Source organism: Photinus pyralis, unplaced genomic scaffold (genome assembly GCF_008802855.1).
Source record: "Photinus pyralis isolate 1611_PpyrPB1 unplaced genomic scaffold, Ppyr1.3 Ppyr1.4_unclustered_Scaffold6229, whole genome shotgun sequence".
Classification (NCBI taxonomy): Eukaryota; Metazoa; Arthropoda; class Insecta; order Coleoptera; family Lampyridae; genus Photinus; species Photinus pyralis.
In genome coordinates, this window is record NW_022171924.1 from 7,476 (window position 1) to 32,683 (window position 25,208).

General features: G+C 35.9%; 1 protein-coding gene across 1 annotated transcript; it reads right to left on the reverse strand.

Annotated features, from left to right (window-relative positions):
- Window positions 1–31: 31 nt before the first annotated feature.
- On the reverse strand, window positions 32–23,858 carry LOC116182610 (neurogenic locus Notch protein-like). Its single transcript, XM_031503155.1, has 10 exons — window positions 23,846–23,858; window positions 23,504–23,740; window positions 23,152–23,458; window positions 21,160–21,410; window positions 20,594–21,106; window positions 20,245–20,539; window positions 10,084–10,373; window positions 7,199–10,029; window positions 6,924–7,143; window positions 32–1,829 (listed from the first exon to the last, which is right to left on the reverse strand). The coding sequence occupies exons 1-10, from the start codon at window positions 23,856–23,858 to the stop codon at window positions 808–810; spliced, it is 5,979 nt and encodes a 1,992-aa protein (XP_031359015.1). The 3' UTR covers window positions 32–807.
- Window positions 23,859–25,208: the final 1,350 nt, after the last annotated feature.

Below are 25,208 nucleotides of genomic sequence, written 5' to 3' on the forward strand. Positions count from 1 at the left end.
AGTTACCTAAAATCAGTACTTTTTACAATAAAAAACGTACTAAAATTTTTCAAATGATTTTTGTGAATGTACAATAATGAAAATCTACTTGTATATGTCTACTTTCTTGTAGGCGGTCACACGGATAAGGTTAAAGGTGGTGGTATTCTGCCAAAGACATTTTAATTTAACACAATTTCTCAAACGATATTTTAAATTCCTAATTTTTAACATTCAGTTATATAACTGTCTGTTTGTGATAAATCTTTAGCATAAAATTTAGAATACCAGATACCACCACCTTTAACCTTATCAGTGGCCACCTACAAGACAGTGGCTATTTAAATTAAAACTTATAAAGCTACTGTTACCTTTAGCAAGGATGTTAAAAACATAAATTACTTAAAAATCACAGACATGTAAGACACTTTTGTAGTTGATTTTTGAAATTTTGGCGATAGTGTATTCTACCTCTTAACTATATAAAACCAGTATCTTGCATTAAAAAGAGATATAGCTAACAATATTAAAATAACTATTTACAGGGCATTTTGTAAATACATATTACATTAAAATTACAACATTTTTAACAAGTGTCAAGGCACGTGATAAGTTACAAATAAATTTTTATTTAAAACATTGGCGTCATTCTGGTTAAGGTTAATATTGCCATTACCAAACATATTCTACTACGCAAATGTACACGGTACATTTGCCGCCATTCGACAGTTTTTCCGATATACTATTTTCGAAATGCAAATGAGATCTTAGAATATGTCATGTTAGGGGAATAGCTTAACCTAAACAGGACTTTAGTGTCCTCGACTCTCAAATATAAACGGCGTCGACACCTTTATTTGTCTGATGTCCGGAGGTGTGGTATGTATTCGGGCTGGTGATATTTTCCGACCAATCGGATACACACGAGTGGGGAGAGCTCGACGACCAGTGGCCCGGACTTTCCGGACTGGGCGTGGGGAAGTTGTCCGGTCCTAAATGCTGCGGAGTAATATCGGAATGTTGAGATGGAGGCGTTAGAAAGTAATTCTGTTGAAACTGCTGCGGATGCAACGTGGGCGGCGTGACGCTGTGCGGCTGCGCGGACGTGTACGCTAGGGATAACTCGAGTCCCGCTTGGCTAAAATCGAAACCCATCGGGAGATTTTGAGTTTGTGGCACTCCGCCGTGCTTTTGCTGGGTGGCGGCTCTCATTGCAGCTATGTGGGTCGGGCTTGTCGGTAAAGACGGACGCGATTTTGCAGGCGAAGGAGATCCGTTATATGCTTGAGGTGACAATGACATGTTTGATTGAACCGAATGGGGTGGCGATTGGTTGGAGTAAGGAGGACTAAGCGTATTTGGTTGTAACTGCCTTTGTAAGATTAGCTGATCTTGGAAATTTGATAGTGTGAAAGGCCCATAATTTTCCAAGTTTAGAAGATTATGAATGGACTGATTGGTTTTTATGACATCTTCATAACTTGGTGGTTGTTTATTACTTATTAATCCTTCTAAGGCAGACGCCATTCCCATGTTGGAATAAATCGAACCCGTATCGTAAGGGCTGGGCAGCGAATTATTGGTCATGGGTGATTCCACAGGACTAAGTGTGGAATTGACAGAATCGATGCTGTGCGGAATTTCAGTGTGGTTTACGCTATTTATGCCCTTTTTCTGACATTTCTTTATACTAGGTTTACGTCTTATACTCCCTCCAGTGTTTGCACCTTCTATTTCTGGACTTGCCGGATCTAAAGGTCCATTGTGACCCATCTTACTTGGCCTCTTCGATTTCTGTCTTTTAGCAACTATAACGGTGGGCTGCTGAATCATCTGTCCATTTGAGGATGCTGTAACAATTTATTATTATTATTATTTGATTCATAAAATTAATAAGGTACAACAAATGTACAATTACCTGGAGTAGTGACTACTTATTTATTTTTACTAAGATGGAGACAATTTTCTGCAGGGTGATTTCATCAAAACATAACTTGAGACTAAACGAATGATTGATATGAACACAAGGACACTAGCCTACAAGAGGATGGTGCCGGGTTCAATCCTTGGGCCCACCAACACATTACCTTTGGCGTTTTTACCAGCACGTTAATAAGGGAAGTATTACATTGGGGTAAAAAACGATCCTCTACTTTTTTAAAAGAAATACACGTTTTAGAGCACCAGGAATCCGAATCAAACAAAATATTGATGATCTCGGTCGATCTGTCTGTCTGTACTCGCATTTCCAGCTAAACCAATTGGAACCAAATTTGGTATGCATAGGCTTAGGCATAAAAGGAAGAGCTACAAAGATTGTGGGCAGAATCGAGGTATTATTACTTGTTGGAGAACCCCTGTAGCATCTAAAGCAGTTTGATAAGAGGGCTCCACCTATCGATACAAAGTTTATTCACGCAAATTTGACGCGCTGGGATTGGGAAATTCCATTCATTCTCAGCAAATGGTGTGTCAATTTCCTTAAGGTGGATTGTATATTAAATAAGAAGCTTTTCTATCACCTGTAGACACACAGGTTAGATGCGTGGATTTCCTTTCTCTTTTGATTTGTTTTAGGTGATCATTGCAACGTCAACGTGGAGAGCTCCTTCAGCCATTTACCCACAGGTAAGATTTCTCTTTTTCTTTGCGTTTTCTATATCGAAACAATTATTAAGTGTTGTCATATTGTGTGGGGAGACTTTTGTGTATTCTGCCCTGTAATTTGTATGCGATCATTGTTGAATTGGGGGGTTTTGGATGTTTAATTGGCTAATGCTCAGTTTCACAAACAATGATTAAGGTTAATCACCGATTCAAAATATTAGAATGGGAAACAAATGGGCATATAATCAAAGGTGGCCACGAACTTATAAATTAAGATGAACTGCTGATCAAACAGTTGCATAGAGGTAGAAATGGCCCTAGCATGAGCGCCGCCATGATGTGCACATTTCAGTTATTTTCTAGGAGAATTTTCCTAGTGCTCAAGTTTTGAGACTATTGCAGCCTTGGAAAATGACATGTGTCACAGTAATTTATTTAGAAAACGTGAGGTTTATGCTTGTTTATTAGTTGATTTGAATTTCGCGCCAAGTGAGTGCACATCATGGCGGCCCCCATGTAGGTGCCATTTGTTAATTTAGCATTAGCAGTCCATCTTAATTTATAAGTTCGTGAAGGTGGCTAACATTCTAATATTTTTAATCATTGAATTATCCTTAATCATCCTTCGTGAAACCGGGCATAAGAGTTTTGAGTCAATTTTAATCGATCATTTTGAATATTGGAGGAGTATTTTGTATCTGGGGATATGCTATCCATTTTTAGAGACAATTTTATTTTAATATCGACTAGAATAAACCATTATTTCTTTTGTTGATTTGATTTCACTGTTATTTCCCTTGTATCTTCTCAGTTTTATTCAGGGAAAGTAAAGTATTTAAAGAAACTGGGTGGCCTTCAACCATAATATGATAAGTTGTGACAAGGTACGATCACCGATTAAAGTTATGATAATCGGAAGCTTACTGCCACTTAGGCAACCAACCAACACTATCTAAAATGGCAACGTTGAAGATAAGGTTTACGGCGGTGACTCGGGTGGGATGGACTGCATGTCGTCTTTACTTCAGCGTTTTTTCGTCACTGCCTTGATATAAACGCTACAGTAGGTATAATTACCAAAATTGGGTAAAACCAGATTTTATGCATTATAGTAAGTGGCGTAAGCTTCCGATTATCATTACTTTAGTCGGTGATCATACCAAAGAATATATAGCCTAAACGAATCAACCGTTGTGAGAGATCTCAAGCACTGAACTATAATTACACTGGACGCACCGAGAGAGATATTGCAAGCGAGATTTCTGTCACTGTCATTAATATAAATTCAAAACATATCAAATAAGCATGCGCGAGAGTAGGACAGCAATCCCCCTTGTCGCCCTCTCTCCCGGATCGCGCGTTCCAGTATAATTATAGTTCAGTGATATCAAGCCTTTAATTTTTTCAGCTCTGAACTAGTTGGTTAATGACTAATGAACCTTAGAAAATACAATTTATTATCAATAAGGACCAAAGATCTACTGACGTTCAATAGGAATGCCATACCTCATAACTAGGGACCGGACTTATATGCATATGAAAACACGTCAAAAATGCACATACAGGGTGAGTTTTTTTTCATTTTAAGCACTGGGATCTCGGAAACCACAAGACATATGGATTCGGTTAAAGGAGGAAAGAGTTGTCGTTTTAAGAGCTTATTTAAGATATGCTTTTGTGTTTTGAAAAAATCCACAGTTCACTAGATATGAGCGAAAAACAGATTTAGTGATTTTTCATATAACTGTTGTAGAATCGTTATTATCAGAAATACAATAAAATGACACGAATAAAAGTTTTAGACATTTTAATGTTCAACATGATGAACATACTAATTTATTTTTAGATCTTACAATTTTTGAGTTATAATACAAACTTTAATTTTTTTAAATGGTAGTCATAGTTGGCTTTGACATTTTTAAAAAGGACAAATTTTTCTCTTTATAACGATATCAGGCTTGCTAAATGTACTTTAATAAATAAACGCCCTGCAGTAATTTTCGTATTATTGAGAGGTAAGCAAACAGAGTTGGCCATGGAAAACAATATCTAGTAAGATAGGTACCTTTCATTTACGACGAAAATTGGACAGGCCAATGTTATCTTCATTTTCTACCAAATGAATTTCAAGATATGTAGGATGGGTTAGATTTGGAAACACGACGTAATTTACTCTGGTTTTAACATAACGGTGCTCCGCCGCACAACTAACTGCAAGTTAAATATTATAATAGACAGTAATTAAATGAACAAAAATGTTTCCCATGGCAAAATCTGTTTTTACTACTCTTAATAATACAAACAGGTCTGTATCATGTTTATCTGTCGAAGTAAGTACAATGAACCTTATATCATTGTAAACAGAAAAAAATGCACTATTTAAAAATGTCACAGCCAACTATGATTCCCATTAAAAAAATGTATGTTTGCTAATAATAACTCGAAAATTAATACTAACCATCCTACAACAGTTAAATGAAAAATCACTAAATATGTTTTTCGCTCATATCTAGTAAACTGTGGATTTTTTTAAAAAAACAAAAGCATATCTTGAATATGCTCTTAAAACTACAACTCTTTCCTCATTTAACCGAATCTCTATGTCTTACGGTTTCCAAGATCCTAATGCTTAAAATGAAAAAAAACGCCTGTATACATATATGCACAAAAAATATGGCAAAAAAGCATGAAGATATGCATGAAAAATTAAATAATGCACAAAAAATTATTCCAACTTTTTTAATTCGACCTTTTTAAACATAAGCTGTATTTTAAAACAATGATTAAGTATTGTTCCAAGTGATCCATCTTAAAATTTGTGCGCCTGTTACTTAGTACATGGTTATACACAGAGAAGCATCTTTCCGTATCGAAACGAGTAATTGGAGCGTACTTTAGTTGAGGTATCAGACAAGATTCTACATTTAAATGTTCAACATTTTCCCCAGGCAACATTCGTCATCTCACTTGTTGAACTTGAAAATCTGCTTGCATTATAAATTAATGCTAATTGAACACCGCTGCCGTTTTATAATTTAACAAACTTGGGCGCCATATTTTTTTTGTATATCATTTACGAGATCATTTATTTTTTATTCCTTTTTTCTTTTGGTTTTTTTTCTTTTTATTTTTTTCTATTTTTATTGTTTTCTTTTGTTCTGTTTCTATCTTATAATTTTTGTTTTATTTGATGTATTATTTGTTTATAATTTAAAAATAAAAATATGATTGTTGCAATTAGTACCACTGGAAACTTGTTTTGTAAAAAAAAATGGGTCAAAAAATTAATAAAATGCTAATCTATCTTAAATATGCACAAAAACCCCAAAAATGCAAAATAGGCACTATTTGCTTTGCGCTGATAGGCGTATTCGTTTCTGGTGATTTATAAATCACAATCAGTTTCACTAAAATCAGTCAGTTAAATCACTTGAAGAAAACACGACTTCTGACAGTTTGGTGTTTGTTATTACTTAACATAACCTAAAAAGAAATGGATTGGTTTATTATAGTTTTTTAGTGGTAATATTGTTTAAATCTTGCTCATTCTATTCATTTAGAATTCATATTAAAAGAATTCTTGTTAATATTTAATGTCTAACTTTGTACAATGAAATTTTTCCGTAAATAAGCATTATTATTAGTATTATTAAATATGTGACACGTTGAACGAAAAAGTATGAACTTTAGTTGTATAGGAAACTGATTCAGGTGGCATTCGACAGGTACACTACCCATAAACAGTTCTTAAATGTCCGATAAAAAATAAACAAACAGCCTGGGAGGTTATGTATCCAGTTTTCTGAGGTTATGTTAATTGAAGTGATTTAACTGTACCAACTTTTCCCGCAATCAGATAATAGTGATTTCTGTTCACTTGGTCCGTAGTGGGGGGAACTGATTGTAAACGAAAAAAACAAAGTGCAATCACTTCAACTGATTTAACTTAGTTAAATCACTTGAAATGAATACAGCTAATCTGATGATTCATTTTTGTGTAAATTATTGCCTTATTTTGAACTGCATACAATATTTATGTAATGCATAAGAGCATGAAATCCGGTCATAACAGATCTAATGAAGGCACATCCAAGAAACAAGCCTCCAAGTAAATCCACTAGACCCTTTAAAGATAGATCACAGGTAGAGAGATCTTTGAGACATCATCCACCTTGTGATTATAGATCTGAAACTGCTGACATGAGTGGAGTGGGCAGTGGCACATGGTTAATCAGAACAAACTGTAAACCTAGTAACTACCAGATGATCGTCAGTTCCCTACATTCCCCACTATAGCAATTTTGGAGTCGTAAATAATAAAATAAAAAACAACTTACTTAGCATCGAATTGCTTTGAACCACATTAACCATCTGGGGACTTCTAGGAATGTGCTCCTCGAGAAGCCTAACAATATCGTGATGCAACCGTTCACTAGCGACATCTCTCGGTAATCTATCCATATGATCCGTTATTTCCCTATTTGCGTATGCTTCCAAAAGTGCTTTACACGCTTGGTAAGAGCCTTCCCTGGCAGCTAAGAAGAGTGGAGTTTCGTCCTAGAAAAGAACAATGTTAGGATAACCACATGCAAAGTTTCATTTCTCGTACTACCTTATCGTCTTGAGCGTCCCTATTAGCACCATGTGCGAGAAGAATATTAACCGCTTCTACATTGTTTACTGCGGCCGCCCAGTGCAGCGCCGTTTTACCCGAATTGTCCGCGGCATTTATGTCTGCTTCTGCGCTAATTAGATCTTGTACCATACCCTCTATAGCTAATCGGGCAGCAAGAATTAGAGGTGTGGTACCTTCGTGCATGCGTGCATTAAGGTTAGTAGCTCGATTCCGAAGGAGAATTTGGAAAACTCCAACGGCATCGGCGGCAACCGCGGCATGTAGAGGGGTACGACCAGTGTTATCTTGAGCATTCGCGTCCGCACCAGCGTCCAACAGTCGTTTTGCAGCATCTGCTCTGGCGTATCGTGCGGCCAAATGTAAGGACGTTTCGCCGGTTTTATCCATGGTGGCGTTGAGCTCGGCGCCTTGAGCTACAAGATCTTGTATAACGTTTCCTGCTGTATCATCTTCCTCGTCTTCTCCAGTATCAATACCTCCACCGCGTACAGCTGCCACCATAATTGGCGTCATTCCACAAGGACCTCTGGCGTTTATGTCGCTAATGTCGGTATTTTGAGGAGGTGTTAGCATAGAAGCTGGGGGTCTTAGATCGGCCGCCTCCAAATGCTGCTGGCCCCAAGTTCGTGGCTCCGCCTCCTCATAGTCGGTAATTGCAGTATGATCGCTCGCGTATCCTGCTTCTAACACGCGCATGCGTTTCGGTTGGTGCATATCAGATTCATCATCCGACCACTGTTGGGCATGTCCCATATGTCCGCCGTGCGAATTTAAGTCAAGATCCATACATGCTATGGATGGGTTTTTATTCAGATCGCGCATTTCTTGACCATCTGGTCCTCGGCGACGCGACCTTCGTCTTGTCCCGGAGTTAGTTCTGAGGAAGCCTTCTGGAAACCATGTAATTCCAGATGCGCGTTTTCTTTGAGTGGTGACAATAACTCCAATGACCGCGCCCACTAAGAACATTAGCAAAATTCCTATTATCACATACTTGGCGTTCGTGGGAGTTTCTCCACCATCTTCTATAGGAGCATTAACACCAGTGACTTTATAGATTGGGAATGACTGGGAAAGTGTGTGTCTAGAAGCTTTAGCCGCCAGAAACTCGGCAGCTGCATTTGCAGATTGGAAGCAGTAATCTGAATCAGATAAAGAGGTACATTTTCGGTTGTCGATTTCCAAGTAAACTTTAACCCCAGCATTTCCGTACTGTTCTGAAAATATCACACTGTGTTTTTGGCCATAATAAGTATCTTGAAGATTTGTTGTCGACGTTCCCGTCCAGGGATAAATCATGTCATTTCCAAGCTGATCTTTTTTCACTCGCACCGTCGTCCGTAACTGATAACTGGTGTCCCTCAAGAAAGCGACCAAATTCTGTTTGAATGCCTGCATATCCATTAGCACAATCATAACGATAATTCCCTCAGCTATTTCTGGTGGTTTTCGATCACAATCTAATCCGTCCCAATTACATTCAGCGTTATTACACCCGTAATCGCAGTGGCCGTTTGCGTAATGTTTTTGACAATAGGCGTCGTAAACTGGATTACAAGGTTGCAGTGATTTTTCGCAATCGCGCCCGTCAAATAAACACTGTGGGTTGTTGCACTCCTTATCACAATTCCCGTCCATAAAAACCTCCCAGCATTTAATTGGTGCAGTGCAATTTACCCACGGATTTATACCCAACGAACAGTCGTTCCCATCAAAATCACAAGCATACGTGTTACATTCTTCGTCACATCTGAAATTACCTCGCTTTGACGAGCAGTTGTTCTTCACACATTGTTTTCTTTGCAATTCCAAATCTTTCGCATAAAATGTATTGACATCCTTTCGCGAAACGACAATGGTTCCCAAACCTCCTGGGGAATTACGATCGTAAATTTCGCAATTCTTGCCTGTATGTTTCGGCGGGCAGTAACATGCGTAGTCGCCTAACTTATCCTGGCAAATTGCGTCAGGATGTCGACAGGGATTGCTATTACATTCGTTCAAAGAATCAATTTCACAATTTGTACCGGTGGTTCCTTCGAGACATTCACAAACATAACCCCCACCATCCGAAATTCGACACAGTCCGCCATTCTGACAAGGGTCTGAATCACAATCGTAACCACTAAACTCGCAATTTTTACCGTAGAAACCATCCGGGCACGTACATCGATGTCGTGCGTGTACCGCCGTGCAAACACCACCATTTTGACATGGAGAGTTTGCGCAAAAATTAACCTTCACCTCGCAATGCCTTCCCATGTATCCAGCTTTACAGTTGCAGTGATAATCATTGATGAGTTGTACACAATCCAAAGTTCCGGGTGTAGCGCAAGGGTTGGATAGGCACTCGTTAATGTCACCTTCACACCTAGGACCGACAAATCCGGCCGGACACTTACACTCGAATCCTCCAACTCTATCCATGCAAGTGCCGTTATTGTGGCAAGCACCCGGTCGGCAATCGTCAATATTGATTTCACAAATGTAACCCAAAGTTCCAGGCGGGCAGGAACATTGGAAACTGTCGACCAAATCGTGACAGGTTCCCCCATTCTGGCAAGGATTCGGCTTACAATCGTCAACGTTCAACTCACAATTTTGACCTTGAAAACCCTTGGTGCAGTGGCACGCGTATGCGCCGATTAGATCTTTACAAGTCGCGCCATTTTGACAAGGAGCAGATTCGCATTCGTTTATTTCTTTTTGACAGTACGACCCGGCGTAACCCTCGAGGCAGTGGCAACGATGAGAATTACCAATGTCTTCGCAAGTGCCATTGTTACAAAGTAATTTGGGAGCAACACCTAGACATGTTGAACAATTAGGAAACACAAACAAAAAAAAGGGCGTGGACAAACCTTTTCGTAACGCCGCATCTTTACAGCTGACCATTTCGACATCGCACACCTTCCCGGTCCAACCGGGCGCGCAAAGGCACTGATATTGATTTTTGATTTGCCTGCAGGTAGCTCCATTTTCGCAAGGATTCGTTATGCACCAGTCGACGTATTCGGCGCAATCCTTTCCCGCATAGCCATAGGGACAGTGGCAAGTGTAATGGGAGATATGATCCTGACAGTTGGCGCCGTTAAGACATGGAGAGCTGTCGCACAAGTTAATGCGATTTTGACAATTTGAACCGGTGTAGCTGTACAAAGAAAGAACAAATAAGTAAGAATTTTAATTGAATCAATTCATTGTGGTACAGACTTTACTCTGTACCTGAAATAAACTTTTAGTTAGAATCTAATAGGTACTACAGTAACATAGCAAGGCGTGATCACAGATTTAAACACTCCAGATATATCATGCTTAGTTATATAGGTTTCGCTTTCTTTGGATTAAAGCGTTTGGTGAGTTAAATCCAAACTAAAAGTAACCAATATCATTATTTAAGATTCTCATCTAAACTTTATTTTACAAAAACCAATCAGTACACATACCGCAGTATTTCATCATACAGATAAATCTATTTTATTTATTTCCTAATTGACACGGTTTACCTATCTTACATATGTCCCTATCTTGTAGCTGTTTTATTATACCTGCCTGTGATTGCAACCTATTTATTTTGAAACAGAAACAGAGGATTTGAAAATATTCATAATCCTTGCTTTTTAGTTTTGTCCTTATCTCGATATCGAAAAACGTAGCACTGTAGCATACGTTTGTGAGCACCAGCTATACAGTGAGTTTTAGAGCAACCCACGAAAGTTATGTCCTCACTTTTCCGTCCGTCGTTCCGCACTATACTCAGTCCCAAGACCTTGTATCAACTTCAAGTTTTCGATATATAGAAACTTATGGGTGCCAGATGTGCTGCTATTAAAAATTAAGCAAGCAAGCACTTTCCATCTTCCAAATTTTCATTCTTTACACATCATCGTCTGTTTGTGGAACAATAAAGATTATGCATGTATACACCTTATTTCTGATTAGTAATCTGTATTTTTACCTCCCCGTATAAAATAAAAGAGACACCTATCTGAACCTGATGTTGTATTTTGTTACAAAAAATTACAAGAAATACTTAGAACACATTTTATAATAAATATTACATTTTGAAATCTCTTATGACAGATGCCTACCCTGATATAAATACAACATCTTCCTTTTTTTTTTTTTTCTAAAACAAACAAATCAAAACAAACTTAAAACAAAACATTATTATGAGATTACATAAAATAATCTTTAAACTTATTCGGTAATTTAACAATCCGACCACTGTTGTTTTGTTTAATATTAGAATCAGGAATTGGGTCATTTGAAGGATCAATTTCACAGGTGGTTTGATTGTTAATAGTTTCTAAGTTATTATCAGCGGTGTTATCAGAAGAACGATCCATATTTTGAGTTTGATCATGATCATTTGAGCAGTTTGATGAGTTGTTAATTTCAAATTTTGTATTAGTTGGTTTTAGTTGGCTAAAGTTTCTTCTAACAACATTGTTCTTATTATTAATTACATTAAAAGATCTAGGAGTGGAATGATTACCAACTACTTGTCCTTTTTCCCAAAACTGGTCTTTTATAAGAACATTATCACCTGTTTTCAAATTTTGGTTAAAATTTTTTGCACTTTTATCGTGATTTCGTTTAAAATATTCCTGTTTGGCTAAAAGTTTTTTATGTGCATCTTTAGGAATTACGGGTTTTAGTAATTGTGTGTGAATAGGAAGCTTGGTTCTGGTTAGTCTGTTCATGAGCATTTGACTTGGCGATATACCAATACCCGAAACGGGAGTATTTCTAAACTCCAATAATGCGAGGTGGATATCAATATTGTCGTGAGAACATTTCTTGAACATTTGTTTAGCAGTTTGAACTGCACGTTCTGCTTGACCATTACTGCGTGGATATTTAGGAGAACTTGTGCAAAACTGGAAATTCCACTCTTTGGAAAAGTTCTTGCATTCAAAGGAAGAAAAAGGCATATTGTCACAAATTACTCTGTTGGGAATACCAAACGTCGCGAACAATATTTTGAGGTGTTTAATAATTTCTGGTGAGGTTTTGTTTTTTAATAGAATGATCTCGAGCCATTTCGAGAAATAATCTTGTACAATAAGATAGCTATTACCTGCATAATCCATTATATCACAAGCTATTTTATAAAATGGTATATTTGGTATCTCATGTGGAATCAATAAATCCCTTTGTTTAGCATTTTGGTAACGTTCACAAACATAACAATTAGATATCATATTCTGTATGTTGCTTGACATGCCTGGCCAAAATACAATTTGTCTAGCACGTTGTTTGGTCTTAACAGTACCAAAATGAGGTTCATGAAGAAGCCGTAAAATATAGAATCTAAGTTTATCCGGGACTATTAATCGGTGGTTTATAAATAACAAGCCATCTTCGACAGATAATTCTGCTTGAAACTTATAATAGTATTTAATTGAACCGTCCATTAGTTCATTACTTTTAGGCCAGCCATTTATAATATAGAACATTACCTTTGACAAAACTGGATCATTGGCAGTAGCCTGTATAAATTCCAACCTTTTAGCATCTGAAATATTTAAATTTTTGCTTAAAGTATGAACAGTTTCAGAAATCCATTGATCATCACCTTCGCTCTCTGGAAAATTTAGGTAAAATCGTGAAAGCAAGTCGGCAATAAACATATATTTTCCTGGCAAGAAATTTAACACTATTTTATATTTAAGTAATTTTATTCTCATTCTTTGCAAACGCGATGAGGCGATATCTCCAATTTTTTTATTCATTAGAGTTACCAAAGGTTTGTGATCAGTATTTACCTTTATTTCGCGACCATAAATGAAGATATGAAACTTGTTTACTGCAAAAACAATAGCGAGAAGCTCCTTCTCTATTTGGGAATAATTTTTCTCACTAGAACTCAAACTACGAGAAGCAAATGAAATAGGTTTGTCATCCTGAAGAAGACAGCGCCCCAGACCATCTTTGGATGCATCGGCTTGTATGGTGATTTTTTTAAATGCATCAAAGTTAGCTAACACTGGAGCATTAGAAATTATGTTTTTAATTTTATGTATCACAACCGAGTGTGCAGTTAACCATTTAAATTCAACTTTTTGTTTTAATAATTCACGCAATGGAGAAGTTATATCGGCTAAGTTCGGTATAAACTGTCGCAAATAATTTATCATTCCTAAAATACTTTGCAGTTCTTTTACATTTGTGGGATCTTTTAATCCTTTAATTGCTGCTATTCTGTTTGGATCAACTGACATTCCATCCTCCGAAAAGATATGACCAAAATAATTAACTGAGGGTTGCTTAAATTGAACCTTGCTAGGATTAAATTTAACTCCATTTGCAGTAGCTCTTATGATCACGGAATTTAAAATTTGATCATGTTCCTCGGAGGAATCGGCAGCTATCAAGAGATCATCAATGTACACTTGAACACCCTTCAAGTTTCCAAAGATTCTTTCATTAATGGCTTGAAAATATTCTGGAGCCATATTAAGCCCAAAAGGCAAACGATTAAATTTGTAACAACCAAAGTGCGTAGCAAATGTACAAAGATCACTAGACTTTTCAGTAAGTTCTACATGCCAAAAACCTTCCTTTAAATCGAGCACTGTAAAAAACTTTTTACCTTTAAGGTTTCCAATTATATCTTGAAGAGTTGGAATAAGGACATATGCGGGTCTTTTAATTTCTAAATTTAAATCACGAGGATCCAAACAAAGTCTTAAGGAGCCATCCTTCTTTTCAACAATTACGATATTATTAACCCAACCAGATGGTTTATCAACTTTTGAAATAATTTTTCTATTTTCTAAGGATATCAAGGTTTCCTTTAATTTGTCACGAATAGCAAATACCCCTAGGAGGGTTAATGACCGGTATGGCTTCATTATTTATTTGGATTTCACATTTATCCTTAAACTTACCCAGATCTTGAAATAATTCTAGATTATTCTTAATAAATTCATCCTTAGTCATAAACTTACCCAAGGCATCTACTTTGCGTGCAATAAGATCTAACTTAGTACAAGACTCAAGTCCTAATAACGGAGAAACAATTTTGTCTACAATTATGAAGTTATCAGTAAATTCAACGTTGTTACACTGAACTTTTAGTGGAACAATGCCAAGAGATTTTAAGACAGTACCACCAAATGCCTCCAAAATTATGTTTGTATTTTGTAACTGAGACTCTGGAACACCTACTTCACTTAACATTTTACGCGACAGGACATTCACATCTGCACCAGTGTCTAGTTTAATAAATTTAATAGGCACATGATGATCACCAACGTTTACATTTTGAAACCATGACTTAATTGACAAAACCTTTTTGTTCTGATTTCTTACCCCAATGCTGTTAATGGTGAACTCCAACTCGTCAGATTGCTCATCCTGTTCTTGTAGCACCTTCACATTTTTTACTTGACAGGAAACTGCAAAATGATTTAACTGTCCACATTTATTGCAGCTTCTCCAAAAGGCAGGACATTCACGAACGCCATGAACAGTCTGACATCTTCTACATTCAAACCTTTCACTACTCGTTTTGGAAACAGACTTATAATTTCGGTTTGCTGACTTTTTCTTAATGACCTCAACTTCGACTGAAGCCCCTTGCAAATTTCTAGCTTGAGATTTTGAAATTTCTGCAGCTCGACATAAATTCACAGCCTTTGCCAAATCAAGATCCTCTACCCGTAACAATCTTTCCTGCATGACCTTGTCATAAATCCCTAAAACAATTCTGTCTCGGACCATCTCATCACTTAATAATCCAAATTCGCAGGACTTGGATAATTTCTTGATATCAGTTAAGAACTGATCAAACCCTTCTCCTTCTTGCTGCACTCTACTAAAAAATTTAAAACGCTCAAACACGATATTTTTCTTGGGACTACAATGGTCATCGAAAGCTTTTAATACTGCTGGAAATGACACCATGTCAGTTTCGGACAATGTAAAGGTGTTGTATACTTCCACAGCATCTTCACCAATTATATTTAATTGAATGGCTATTTTTGTTTCATCGTCCTTTGTTGACTTATCGGAAGCTTTCAGGTAAATTTCAAAATTTTGTCTAAATTTACGCCAGTTTTCACTTAAATTTCCCTGTAGTGACAAATTAGCTGGAGGTTTGAATTCCATTTCGGCTTTTCTTCTTATAATTAGGTTCAGCCGTTCAACAATACACTTATTTGATGTTTCGGAACCTATACTTCTTGAAAACTTTGCTCAGTTTAATAAACTAACTGCCTCGACTGCGCCATGTTGTATTTTGTTACAAAAAATTACAAGAAATACTTAGAACACATTTTATAATAAATATTACATTTTTTAAAATCTCTTATGACAGATGCCTACCCTGATATAAATACAACACCTGAAGTCTTTTTCCCACAAAAATCTGTACATAAGTAACGATTTTGACAATTTTTTACCAAAAATATCAAAAATATGTTAGTCTCTAAAAATACATGTCATCAAGCATTGGTATATTTTGATTACAAAAAATGCTACTTCTTGGGCATCATAGAATAGAGTTTAGTGTTTTTCCCAACATAATTGGTAACTAAATAACGAGTTTGACCAATTTTTAGCAACAGTGTAATGAATGCCAAAATTAATTTTTGATAGTTGCATATTTGGAACCCATAAGCTGTTATACCTCAATATCTCATTTATTTGGCGATATACGAAAAATTTGTCAAATATAATTTTATATGTGACATTACTGTCTATCTGATAGCAAATTCAGACTTCCGGTATCACTTCCGGTGTAACGAAAAATCGATGCATCTTGTGTTTTTCAAATGCAATGCCCTTTGTTCTTTTACGATATTTCAAAAGAGCAATCAATTTGCTATATGACAACATAAAATATGCATATGGTTGATATACAAAAAAATGGAGAAATTCGTGATTTGTAGAAAATTTATGAAATCGAGCATGCCATGTGCTGTCAGGATGCACAGTGCCTGTTTCATTAAATGGGAGAGATTGTATGTATCATAAAAACGAAACATTGAACAACTTGATGTAGGTCTTTTTTGTGTGATATGGCTCTAACTGCACCCTGCGTTGTTCCAGTACTAGGTATTCTGCAATTCGATATCACAGACATTTACTATGATAGCACGGTTTTTAATCAAAATCAACCTTTGTATTAATAAATAATTAGAAATTATTTCACATATTTTGAGGTAAAAACAACTTTTTTTGGCACAGTTTGTGAGCGCGACCGCCATCTTGAATTTTTTAAATGGCAATATAGGTCTGTGATATGTCAGAAAGCTTATTTTTTTCTCTTTCTTACAACTTTAATCAAATACAGGCGAAAAAACTCTCATGTGATTCATATTTCACAAAATTAAGAATTATTTCTCACGTAATACCAATAGTTGTAAGGAAACAAATCATATGTAGTGTGTTTTTGTGTCTTATTAACCACCTACTCATTGCTGTTTGTTCATTTTTGACGTTTTGTTATTTAAAGGTATCTAAATTTAGTCCAATACATAAGCTAGTCAAGCATATGGTAATATTTTTCTAATTTTTGTGCGTTATTTTCTAACATCATACATGTCGCAAAAGACAGAACCATTGATGAATTGTTTGGAAAAAGTTGTCCACAATACTTACTTTTCATCCTGTTGTTAAAGTTGTTAGGAAATAAAAGATTTTAATTTTATTTAAATCCTAAAATATAGCTCCATTAGGGCGATGCTTTGCGATAGCATGTGCTGATTAAAGTTTACAAGTTTAAGTTTCAGACTCGCTTAAGTTAATCAAAACCACTACTATACGTGGGTATTGCCAGCGGAACACACTTACATAGGCAAACGATACGTTTATATTCTGAGCGTGGTTGGACTGGCAGACGGACGTAATAATAAAGACACAAGCACTACGGTCCATAATTCGTTGCGCAAAAAAAACTGACCTTTTCCTCGCCTTTATCCAAGAAAATTATTGCATAAATAGTGGTTTTGACATCTTTTGGGTAAAATATTTTGGTTACCAAAAATGCATATTATGGATCATTTCTTGTACATCATGCAATAGTTTTTTTCTCAATAAAATTGGTGCATAAAACGTTTTTGACCGATTTTGGATAACAACGTGATGGATAATAAAGGATTTTATTTACATCAAATAAATGGGCAAAGTTTAGTTCAAAATAATATTCAATACTGTTCTACCATTTAACTCAGAAAGAGAGAACAGTTTGTGCCCTTAAATGTCCTAATATAAAATGGTTACATATTTTCATTACGAATCAAATAACATTTGACACATCTATAACTCTCAATTTATAAAGGAGGCTTTCCTTTATTTACTTTAAGAAGGTAAAAACTCATTGTATAGCTGGCATACCCAAACGTATGCTATGGGTGCAACGTTTTTCGATAAAAGATAAATAAGGCACATATGTCATACAGTGCCGTCCATAGGGTGGAGCAGCCGCTCCAGGCCTCGCGCTCCTGACCTTACTCTCGTTAAAAAATAAATATAAGTTTTGGTTGAATGAAAATAATATAATAATATTTTAATATATAAATATACAGGATGCCCATTAATAGGATATAGTATATATCTCGGTTAAGATTTTTCTATATGAAAGTTGTTTAACAATTTATTTCCCATAATAAGGTAGCATTCCATTGTTTTTATTTCAGAAAACAAATGAATAACCAAAAATAATTGATTTTTTTTAAAGTAGCAATACACACTTTCATTAGCTCATTTGATAGAAATTTTTTTTCTCTTTTCAATGACATAACACAGCACCCGTGTAAAAGAAATTAATTTTTATTTCAAATTTTTTGTGATAGGTTATGCCACTGCCTTGCAGTTAATGGTGAACATTTTGAACATTCATTATGATTAGAGGTTCCACGCTGTATATACAACTTACGATGATACATACATTTTTGAGAGTTGGCAACCATGCAATTTCTAGGTGGGGAAAAGCTGCCTGCGCCATCTAGAAAAGCACGAACGTGGGTTACATTTGGCATCTTCGCTTGAATGGCGGTCGTGCACGCGTCGCTCCATACATGTTTGTTGTTATTTTGTGTTATTTAATGCAGGTAGTAATTTAAGCATTTCTTTATATCGTATTTGTGTTTTGTATGCCGCATTTTATATTTTCTGTGTGTTTCAATCTTTGTTTTTGAAATTTACTTGGTTTAACCGCAATGCAGAATGACATGTTTAATACCGTTATCCTTTTGTTTGTAATTGTTTACGTTTTTGGTGTAATGCTTGCTTAATTTATGTTTATTGATGTTGATTACTTGGTCTTGTCCCTGAAGTTACATTCATATAAGTTTTGATAATTTTATTTTAATATGTGGAAATTACCGATTCCTTTGATGTATGTACTGACTTGTCGTTTGTTATTAACATTTTTCTCTGTGAGTGAAGCAGTCACGGGGGTGGTAAAAACTGTAGTCAAAATTGAGTTAGGGTACCTAATTCCGTGCATATCTTCGAAACCCCGGAACCAGAGGCGGGATTACGCTAATAAAAGCTCTTCAGTTTAGAATCTATGTGCGATAAATGAGTGGCGATTCTATAATTTCCACATATCTGGTTTTTAGTTAAATTTGCCGACAATGCCATGTAATTTTCCATCTTGCTTTTAACAAAAGGACTTTATTGCACCAAAGATGAGTCACATCCTGTGTATTTCACCCTTTCTTAGAATCTTGGTACCTGTTTACTTGACCCATAATTCCCAAAACTTGTTTTTAACCTATTTGTTACCTCTTGAAGTCTACATGCTACTTTTTGTGATGTTATAATTTTATGTTACACATTCACATCTACAAACAATAAATTTTACAACACAATTTGATATTAATTTGACGGCTGGTTTTTTTTATTGGTAAGTTCTTTTTTTCCCAGCCTATTTCTATTTTGATTCGGTGAACTACCATTTTCAAAGTTTATTTTTGCAATGTAATTTATTTTGGACTTAAATTTCCGAGCTTTTACAGTCATAATAATTACGATCATTATTAAACAAACTTTTCACAATTTGAGTGTTTTATTTTACGTTCCTTTCCTACTGTACTTCAGATCATAGCGTTGTTTACAACTAACGTAAGGAGGCCCTGCCTTAGATGTTTGATCACGTGCCACTTTTCAAATTTAAGCGGGATCTTGTTTAGTTTTAGAAAGAATAGTCATTCGGGTGGCTATTTTTAAACGTTGCCGGGTTGACTTTATTTCCGTGTTCTTGTAGTGTGAAGTTAGCGTAGAACCGTGTATAATATAATATATAAAATATCTATCTGATTACCCGCGCAATATGTTCAACTATTATTGATTAGGTAATTAAAAAACCTACGAACAAAATTCTCATTCATACGAGATAGTCAGTAGTCGTGAGCAAAGCCTCGTGCTCGCCGGTGAGTGAGTCATCTTGCATGATCTCCTCCTCTCCCTTCCGCCGCGTGACAGTCATTCAAAGTGCTTAAAATGACGACTTTGCATGTATAATTTTGCAAAAATTTTCGGTGGAGGACCCCCTTCCTCCGAGTGTATTCCATAACCCCCCCCCCCACACCGGGCATTCATTTTAAAAAAGGCCCCCGCAAAAATATTTTGCTCCAGGCCTCGCATTTGCCAAGGACGGCTCTGATGTCATACACCTTTCCAGATAGGTACTTTGTGTAGTGAATTACTTTCGTGACTTGATAAGGACGAAATTAAAAAGGAAATTCATATGTAATATGTAAACTATGTAGGAAATAAATTTGCTTGTTTATCAAATTAAATAAAACAGATTTGCCTGCATGATAGAACACTACAGTACGATTTCTGTAAAATAAAGTTTTTGTGAGAATCATAAATAGTTATATTGGTTACATTTATTTGGATCTAACTCACCAGACGCTTCAATCCAAAGAAAGCGCAGATTATTTAAACCAAGCTTGATATCTCAGGAGTATTTAATTTTTTTTTTTCAATTTAGGTGTCTTTATGACCATAATTGCTCAACAAACACAGCCAAACTCACTTAAAAATAATATGAAGCTTACCCAGGTTTGCAGGTGCAAGTGTACGAGTTGATCCCATCATTACAAGTTCCACCATTCATACAACTACTTTCCGTACAGTCTTCGTCATTGGTTTGGCAATTGATTCCAGAGAATCCGAGAGGACAGGTGCACGTGTAGGAATCGACATACTGATTACATGTGGCGCCATTTAGGCAAGGATTTGAGAGACATTCGTCAATATCGACATCGCAGTGTTTACCTTCGAAACCATTAACACACAAGCACATGTAATCACCGATATCGTCCAAACAGGTACCACCATTTTGACAAGGATCTAAAATTGTAACAAATGACATGCACCGGAATGATTTTTTTTTTGGATACTCACATGAAGCACAATCATCAGTATTTACGGTACAATCACGCCCTTCATAGCCTCTCGCACATATGCACTGGTATGATCCATTGGTGTTACGACAAGTGGCTCCGTTTCTGCATGGTTGCGAAACTTCACATTCATCGACGTCTTGTTCACAAAGTCGACCAGTATATCCAACACTGCAGGAACAGGCAAAATCCAAGTAATTAGAACTGGGAGTGCACCGCGCATTGTGTCTGCATCGATTAGGAGAGCAGGGATCTAACTTTTCATGACAATTTCGACCAGTGTATGGAAGTTCGCAGGCACATTTATAATCGTTCACTTGATCAATACACGATCCTCCATTTTTACATGGGTTAATAGCGCAATCGTCGATATTTGTCTCACAGTTGACCCCACTGTAGCCGGCCAGACATTCGCATGTGTACGACGCCAGATGATCGTGACAAACTCCTCCGTGCTGACAAGGGTTCGAGGCACACTCATCAATATCATTTTCACATTGTTTGCCTCCATAACCTTAAATGGTGAATATTAATTGACAATATTAACAAATTATTTCCGTATATTACCCGCTAAACAATGACATATAAACTGATTGACCCCGTCCTCACAACTTCCTCCGTGCTTACAAGGATTCGATTTACACTCGTCGACATCACTTAGGCATCTTGCATCGTAGTAACCGCGTGGACACTCACAACGAAAGCCATTAATTAAATCAATGCATACGCCACCGTTGGCGCAAGGATTTGAAGCGCACTCATTTATATCTGTTTCGCAATGTTGTCCTGTGAAGCCGGGTATACATTCGCAGGTGTATCTGGAAATAGCATATCAGAGTCAAGACATGTTCGTATCATTATTAAAAAAATCAAACCATGCATTAAACTACATGGAAAATTAACACAAATTAATAAAATAATGTAGGATAATTAGTAAAGTAAATTAGATGGCAATCGTAGAATTCACATGCTATATCTTTATTCCTTTACATATGTAAGGTTGTAATTCCCTATCACAATTGACTCACTCAAAAAAATTAGCCATATTTGGAACACACTGTGTTTATATTATTAGGAATTTCTTTTAATTCGAATAGAGAGATTAAAGAAAATAATGACAAAATTGCAAGGAAAGTACTTCTTATTTTCTTAATCTCTCTATTTGAATTAAAAGAAATTCCTAATAGTATAAACACATTGTGTTCCAAATATGGATAATTTTTTTGAATAAGATTTCTTCATTATTTTTAGATTTTATTGAACTTATTTTTACCCTGGAAATAACCTAGACTAACTTTAAATTTTTTAGTGCACTTTCACTTTCAAAAAATAAAAAGTGCACTTTTGCGCTCTGTCTGAGTCACAAAGGCTCCGTAACTACATCACTTACTGGTCCACAAGGGCTATTAACATCGAAAAAACAAATTTGAAAGTGCATCTTGCTCTTGCTCACAAGCGGCTTATTAACGAATTTTTTAATATTTATCTTGAATAAACAAAATTAATCAAAATTTATAAAAATAAAAAAATGCAAATATTTCAAAAAAGCAAATGTCAACATATATATTTTTGAAATCAGAAAGAAATAATATATTCAAAATTTGAAAAATATACAGGGCATTAAACATTAAAAATTTACCAAATTTGCATTTTTTACTAACTTCGATATGCGTCTTTTTACTTTACATTTTCTAGCAATTTATGATAAACCCCCCAACTTTTGTATTTAAAGTTTTTTTACTATCTCTTATAATAACGCGCTAAGCGCTTCCTAAATAAGTCACAATAACATTCCGACTCATTTTTTACACGGACTGAAGAAATTTTGATCTAGCATGTGGTTCTACGATAGACCTCACAGATTCACTTCTAACATAATAACAATTAACAATGATTAAAGGAACTTACGCAAGAACGACTTTGTTTCTGTAAGCATGAAAAATAAGGCAAATAGCATGTTTAGTAGCAATAATAAACGACATTCGAAAATGAGTTTCAGGTAAAACCAACCCTCCAACTTAAATCACTCCAATTCAGACACTCAAAAACTGGATTACCCAAAACTCAGAAATAAGACTCATAGAAACTGCATTGTATTTCGAACAAAAAGGTTTAGCGATTCTCTACAATCTTCTGCCAGACTCATGTAGACACATAACAAACCAGGAACTGTAACTATAATAGTCATAGGCAATTTTTTACTGTTGATGTGCTCCGTTTCTCTAATTATTATCTTTAATTTAATTTTTTTCTGTATCTATGCACAATGTGATTAAACTGACAAGAAGTAGATTGAGAATTAGAATATGGTGTCATATTAAAAATTCATTACTGATCTTCATAACCTTTTTAATTCACTTCTGAAGGAAAGTGGATTAATAAGTTCGGATCATTAGCATGTCTGTACAAAGCCATCAATCACAAATACTCATTAATACCAAAATTGAAGAGTTACATAATAAAAGGCCAACACAGTTCTTAATGACGTGTCGTATCAATCATGTTAAGGTAACCTTTTTGAAGTATTTTATTAGCAAATAAAGCAAACACTAAAATTACCTGTTGATCCCATCGATGCATCGCGCATTGTTTCTACAAGGATTGCTGTAACACTCATTAACGTTAATTTCGCAATTTAGGCCCGAAGTTCCGGCTTTGCAAAGACATTGATAACCGTTGACTAAATCTTGGCAGATTCCTCCAAACTGACATGGATTCGACTCGCACTCATTGATCTGAGATTGACACAAAAATCCCGTATATCCCGGATGACAGGTGCAAGTAAAGGTGTTTTCGCCATCGAGACATTCCCCATGGTGACAAGGAGATGATGCACAGTCGTTGATATTTATTTCGCATGATGCGCCTAAACAACAATTAGTACATGGTGAATGAGATGATGAATACAGACCTGTAAAACCGGGAGGACATTCGCAGGTATATCCGGCAATAGAATCGTGACAAATGCCACCGTTGCGACATGGGTTCGAAATGCAATCGTCTATGTTCACTTGGCAGCGAGCACCAGCAAATCCGATAGCACACGTACATTTGAAAGAGTTGATGAGATCGTGGCAGGTACCTCCGTTTAAGCATGGCCTATCTTTACATTCGTCAATGTCTATCTCGCATTGAGTGCCGGTGAAGCCTGAAAATTAATGTAACACATTATAATTGGAGCAAACATCACGAAATCATCTTTACTAATCCGACAAAGTATTTCAGTTCTGTAAGAATTGTATTTTATTCTAACATGGCGGTGCCATTGTGGCGCATTAAGCCGGGAACGCAATGGTTCTAGCTAGATTGTTCTCCGCATGAGTCATGCCTAATTCGATCTGTTTTATATGTGGCTTACCATTGGGGTCATCTGCAATATTTTTATGTGCAGCCCCCCCCCCGCTCCCTTTTACGAAAATCAAGAGGTATTTTTCTAATTAAAAATGCCACGCTTGCAACACTCGCCGATAAAATCTTAGATTAACAAAATTATTATTACAATTCTGGTACCTACTAGGCAGAGATTTTCTTCTTTGAAGATCATAGTACAGGGTGAGTCAACGATTGCGCGGAGTAACTTAATGCTTGAAGATAAGATTTTTCGATAGAGAAATCGTTAAATGGTTAAATATTCTCCACATTGAAAAATATTTTGAATTATACAGGGGGAGTTGACAAAGTAGAACGCTAAAAACGTAAAATTTTTTGTAATGGAATCCCTTATATTTAAATGCATTTTTTAAAATTTTACGTGTGTAAAATTTTTTGTAATGGAATCCCTTATATTTAAATGCATTTTTTAAAATTTTACGTGTAATTGCACGACTTTTTTTATTATACTTATGGTTAATATATAAATATTACCTCATACAATTAAACATAAATTTACAGGGTGTTTTCCTTGTAGGTCCAAAGTTACAAAACTTCATATAAAAAAATTGAAAAATCGCAATTTGTTAAATGGAACCTGTCATCTTCTCCTTCCTTCAAAAATCTTCAACTTTTGGTAAAAATGTTTGATACCTATTTCTGATAGTTTTCGAAATACATATCTTGGTTTTCCTGGAGGGCTTCTAAGTCTAGAAACTTGGTGCATGAGACTGTGTACCACCCCTGTTTACACTAAATAATATTGAGGTGCAAGTCTCGATATTAATCACCAGTTCAGTTAATCACCAAGCCAACGATACCAAAATTGGATTTGTGTGAATCAGTACTACTAGCAAAAGTGCTGAAGAGATAGCAGATTGCAGATACACAAAAAAACTATAACAATAAATAACATCAGAAAAAGATAAATTCAAAATCGACAAAGTTCGGTTATACCAAGTAATATTTCTTCGAATGGAAACCCTTTATAAAATGAGGTGGTAAAGAGTGTAGAGGAGTGTTACTTCATTCACCCATGACATCTATTTCTTGCGTATTGATTCTGCCGAGGATTCTGCGAGGGATTCTGCAGTGCTTTGGTAATGAAAGAAACAAATTCATTTACAATTCCAGTTCACAAATGTCTTAGAACACGCCGAGGAGTATTATGGTTTGAGCTGTTTTTGCATTAAATTACCATAATATACAGTGTTGCATTCAAAAAATTAATTGCGACATCATACTTC

Excerpts from the sequence above, each read along its gene's own strand:
- LOC116182610 (XM_031503155.1), bottom strand. Across the intron at positions 10,374-20,244 it reads ACTTGCACCTGCAAACCTGG|CTACACCGGTTCAAATTGTC; the intron begins GTAAGCTTCATA and ends TTCTTTGTACAG. Across the intron at positions 7,144-7,198 it reads GGGACGCTCAAGACGATAAG|GACGAAACTCCACTCTTCTT; the intron begins GTAGTACGAGAA and ends GTTCTTTTCTAG.